This window comes from Cyprinodon variegatus, unplaced genomic scaffold (genome assembly GCF_000732505.1).
Source record: "Cyprinodon variegatus isolate N-32 unplaced genomic scaffold, C_variegatus-1.0 Scaffold1630, whole genome shotgun sequence".
NCBI lineage: Eukaryota > Metazoa > Chordata > Actinopteri > Cyprinodontiformes > Cyprinodontidae > Cyprinodon > Cyprinodon variegatus.
The window spans coordinates 37,469-42,240 of NW_015152083.1; the positions used below are offsets into that span (position 1 = coordinate 37,469).

Consider the following 4,772-nt stretch of genomic DNA (forward strand, 5'->3'; position numbering starts at 1 on the left):
GATGGATGGATGGATGGATGGTCCTCCCAGGCTTTTTTAAATTCTGCTCTGTTTCCATCTGCAGGGAACCTCTGGAAGTGAAGGGGATCCAGGGGAGAAAGGAGAGAAAGGAATGGAGGTGAGTTTTCTGAAGGTTTCTGCTCTGATGAGCGAACAGAAAGAACAGTTTCTATGGACTGAGATGCAACAACGGTGAACAGAGACATAGCTGCTACTGTGAGCATAATGGAGATACATGCTGCTGCTCTCTAAGAGATTAGTCTGTCTATAAGCAGATGTGTTGTCTTTACATTTCTCTTAAAAGTCAATTCAGACAAAAAGTAAAAAAAAAAAATCTATGACAGCATCAGTACCATGCTTTTTAGTAACTAAAAATAAAGTCATATCATGAGATTGATATAATAAATATAAAAGAATAAAGAAGTATTAACGCTCAGCCTGCACTTAGGTTGAACTTGGTTGTTAACTCTATCGACACTTTCCTCTGATTGAAGTATTTTTAAATCATTTTTCTGAAACCAATTCTGAATCTACAGGGGCCAGTGCCCCCGTCAAACTGGCCCCTGTTAGGGCCCGTGTAGTGAAAACACAAAATGTAAATATAAGTTCTTGAAGGCAGTTGCATATGGATTCAGATGAGTCATATATGAATAAGAAGACAAAACATCTCAATTATCCTATTTCAAGTGCGCATGATCTAATGATCTCATTTGAACAGCAGAAATACTCCTTCCTTTGGCAGATCAGCCTCAAATTAGGAGCAGCTGCACTTATTTTTAGAAGATTTTTACTTTTTTCAGAGCTGCGTTTGTAAATGTAAATCCCTTTATTGTCCTACGATGGGGAAATTTGTTCTCTACATTTATCCCTTCCCCTTAAAGAGCAGTGGGCTGCCATTGTGTGGCGCCCAGGGAGCGATCAGGGGTTAAGGGTCTTGCTCAGGAACCTAGAGTGGAGGCTGTGGGGATCAAACCGGATACTTGCAACCTCCTCAGAGCACAAGCAAAACTGCTCTAACCACTAGGCCATCACTTTTGCATTGTGACCCTAAATCAATTTCCTATAATGGGATGCATCATACGGTTCAACTGAGCTATGGCTCTGGGTGAGTTTGGAAACCTATGATTATTCTTATTCTCCTCTATTAATAAGAAGAAATATGCTGTTCTAGTTTTATAAAGGGTCATTTTATACAACAGTAAACTATTTTTTTCAGATTGAGTAGGATTCCTGTAGGCACGTAGACCGCCATTCTTTCTCCAGTTTCCTAGCATTATGTTGGAAAGTATGCAGCTCTGCATTAAACCAGGGAGCCATCTTTCTATTTTTAAAGTTTTTCTTTTTCAAAGTGGCTGCGTTTTCTAAAGCAGTATGCAGAAAACTAGTTAGACCCTTCGGCAGTACCTGCTATTTGTGAACATGAATAATTTGAAAAGCTGCTCTCTGCAGTATTGTTTATTGATACAAAGAGATAAAACATGGAACAGGTTCTTTAAAATTTATTACTACATTATCTGATTGTTATCTGCTAAATTGGAACCTCCTTCAGGGTAGAGCTTAGTTAAATTAAGCTTCAGTGTTACTAAAGCATAGTCAGATAGGGCAGATTTTTATTCACAGTCAGTGGCCGTATGTCAGCACAAGGTCCAAAGTATGAAGATTAGAATGTGTTGGACTATGCACATTTTGAACAAAGCCACTTGAGTCCAAGATATATTAAAGGCTGAATTTAGAGTATATCAACTTCAATATTAGCCTGGATTTTTTTAAATAGCTTACTATACTGACCTTGTCAGTGTTTAAGTGAGTAAATTAGCGTGAAAGATTGTTGCTATTACTTGTGCTCGCCCAGAATTTCTGGACATATAGAAACTAAAAAGCTGAAGGAGTTGCCTCATTTAACCTGACATAATCCTCTTGTTGCAGCTAGGTTTCTATAAGAAAAGATACCGTTAATAATTTTCAATGTAATACCAATCAAGTGATAAACTTATGTTAAATGGAGCCTAGGCGGAAGATCAACTGAAGAAACTCATTGCTTTTCTACATCCACCTGCGACACAGCCAATCAGCTTTGAACCACACCTCCGTTAAAGCCAATCAGCATCCAAAGTTTATCTTAAAAGAACTCCAATGCGCACCTGTCTGCTACTCTGCGCAGGCATAGGTTGCGCTGTGTGACGTCATTCAGATGACACCGTTTCAACCCCCCTCCATCCCCTCCTCCACCTTCGTAGCTAAAGCTTCATCAGAGCGTCATTCCTCCCGGACTCTTACTGCGTTTCCTGTCTCATCTTAACCGGTCCGTTAGAAGACCGCCATGTTGAGCCTGGTTCTGCCAGAGGTTTCTTCCCAACGGGGAGTTTTCCTCTCCACTGTCGCCTCATGCTTGCTTGCTCATCATGGACAGGTTCTCTCAACCTGTGTTATCCAACTGGATTCTAGTATCAGCTCACACAGTCCACTGGATCTCCCCATAAAACTCAGCAGACCGTCTCTCCAACCAGCAGTCTACAGACTGACCAACTCCATCTATCTCCACTCCACCACCAGTTTCAGGCCTGGGGGGGGGACAGCCCTGTTTATGCATATCAATCAAAGTTAAACGCTATGTTTCCTGCAGAGGTCTGAGCGCCAAACACAAAGTAATTGCATCAATACATTTCTCCTAATTGTCTTTTATCTTTGTGTGAGTTTTGCAGATTGAAGTAAATCATATTTAATTTAATGTAACCTTGGGATTTCAAGGCTGCACTTTAGAAAATGAAATAGAGAGTTTTTTTTACACTTCTGTATACAAAATGACAAAATGAAATATGTCTAAGTCTATGTCTAGTCCTTCAGGATTTTTTTTTTTTCTAATTGATACATTATGGTGGGCTAGACACTGCTTGGATAGGGTAATGGATGGGTCACAGTAGAGAAGCTGCAGAGAGGTGCGTTAAACTATGACACTGGATCTGCACCCTGGACTGTCAGGATCTTGGGGTAATAAATGTGGCCAGATTCCTAGATAGAAGAGCTGCACCATCCAAATGGGATGGATGCTTTGTCTCCGACCAAGANGCACCATCCAAATGGGATGGATGCTTTGTCTCCGACCAAGACCAGGTTTTACCCAAAAAATAACACGTCGTTTTATTTATTTATCATCTTGAACTCCTTTAAATAAAATGCATAATAGATTCCTGATCCTCCAGAAACAGTCTCACATTCTGTAAAACATCTTCATGTTTCCCTCTGAATTCCCAGAGAGATGTTTCAGTAGATGTCAGGGGAATGTATTTGTGATGTTGTTTTAACCTGCTGTATGTGCTGTAGGGTCGAGAAGGAGGGCGAGGTCTACCCGGTGTGCAGGTAAGGGAAACATCAAACCTTTGATGCTGATAACATTTAGAATGCTTAAGGGGGTTGATGATGTTTGATCTGCTCCTCGTAGGGTGGACCCGGTGAAAAAGGAGAACCAGGACTCCCAGGTGTTTCTGGAGTTTCAGGGACAAAGGTGAGATTAGTATAAAGGGACCTCAGTGAGAGTTTCCTCATCACTAACACGTCAGGTTTACCTTCCATGCTGCTAACTGTCAAAGCTATCTGCAGCCGTGCTTCCAAATCCTTCGTTTACCGCAAGGATGCAAAGTATAAAACATGGTTGAAGTTAGACCTCTTTAGTAATCTATGCTCACATTGGTTTCTATAAATGTTCTTCTCACTACTCTGACCATTTGTAACCGAGGAACCCACTTTGTTATTTACTAACCACATGCAGAGAACTGTAGAGCAGGGTCAATATCGGATGAATGTGCCCCCAGTCTCCATCAGATGAAAAGTGCATGTCTTCATTCCTGATGCAAAAACAGGCCAAACACATTTTTCAAGGTTTTCTGTTTTTGGCTGGTTCTCTGACTTCCTTAGAAATTCACCCGAGCTGTTTGCAGTGAGTGGAAGCATGTGTGTTTGCAGAGTTCAAACAAGGCTGAGATTTTCACACTGATGATGGTATTTATTTCCAGTAGTGAGCTCAGTACTTCAAATGCTTCGCTTTCCAGGCTTCATGTAGAAAACCTTAGAAGAAATAAAAAAAACTATTGTTGGAATGTAGAAACAGGATGTGTAGATTTGAGATTGCTCAGGAACAAAATGGATGAAATGAAAATGGGACTGACTGATTAGATCGATTACTGATTGATTCTGAACGGATCTGTGCAGGGACCCAAAGGAAACACGGGGCCGCGAGGACCAAAGGGGTTAGAGGGTTTTCCTGGAATTCAGGTAAGAATGTTGACTATGTTCCGGTGCCCAGCCTATAGAACCTCCTATAGCAGCCTATAGAACCTCCTCTAGCAGCCTATAGAACCTCCTCTATCATCCCATAGAACCTCCTCTAGCAGCCTANCCCATAGAACCTCCTCTATCAGCCTATAGAACCTTCTATAGCAGCCTATAGAACCTCCTCTGTCAGCCTATAGAACCTCCTATAGCAGCCTATAGAACCTCCTCAGGCAGCCCATAGAACCTCCTCTAGCAGCCTATAGAACCTCCTCTATCAGCCTATAGAACCTTCTATAGCAGCCTATAGAACCTCTTATAGCAGCCTATAGAACCTCCTCTAGCAGCCTATAGAACCTCCTCTAGCAGCCTATAGAACCCCCTCTAGCAGCCTATAGAACCTCTTATAGCAGCCTATAGAACCCCCTCTAGCAGCCTATAGAACCTCCTCTAGCAGCCTATAGAACCTCCTCTAGCAGCCTATAGAACCCCCTCTAGCAGCCTAT

At 41.8% G+C, this 4,772-nt stretch overlaps 1 protein-coding gene across 1 annotated transcript in view; it reads left to right on the top strand.

Annotated features, from left to right (window-relative positions):
• LOC107104151 (collagen alpha-4(VI) chain-like) overlaps positions 1 to 4,772 on the top strand; it is a 25,506-nt gene that overhangs the window by 13,165 nt on the left and 7,569 nt on the right. The window contains exons 8-11 of the mRNA XM_015404082.1: positions 65 to 118; positions 3,322 to 3,357; positions 3,440 to 3,502; positions 4,207 to 4,269. Coding sequence (XP_015259568.1) covers positions 65 to 118; positions 3,322 to 3,357; positions 3,440 to 3,502; positions 4,207 to 4,269 — 216 coding nt within the window. The remainder of the gene's footprint in view (positions 1 to 64; positions 119 to 3,321; positions 3,358 to 3,439; positions 3,503 to 4,206; positions 4,270 to 4,772) is intronic.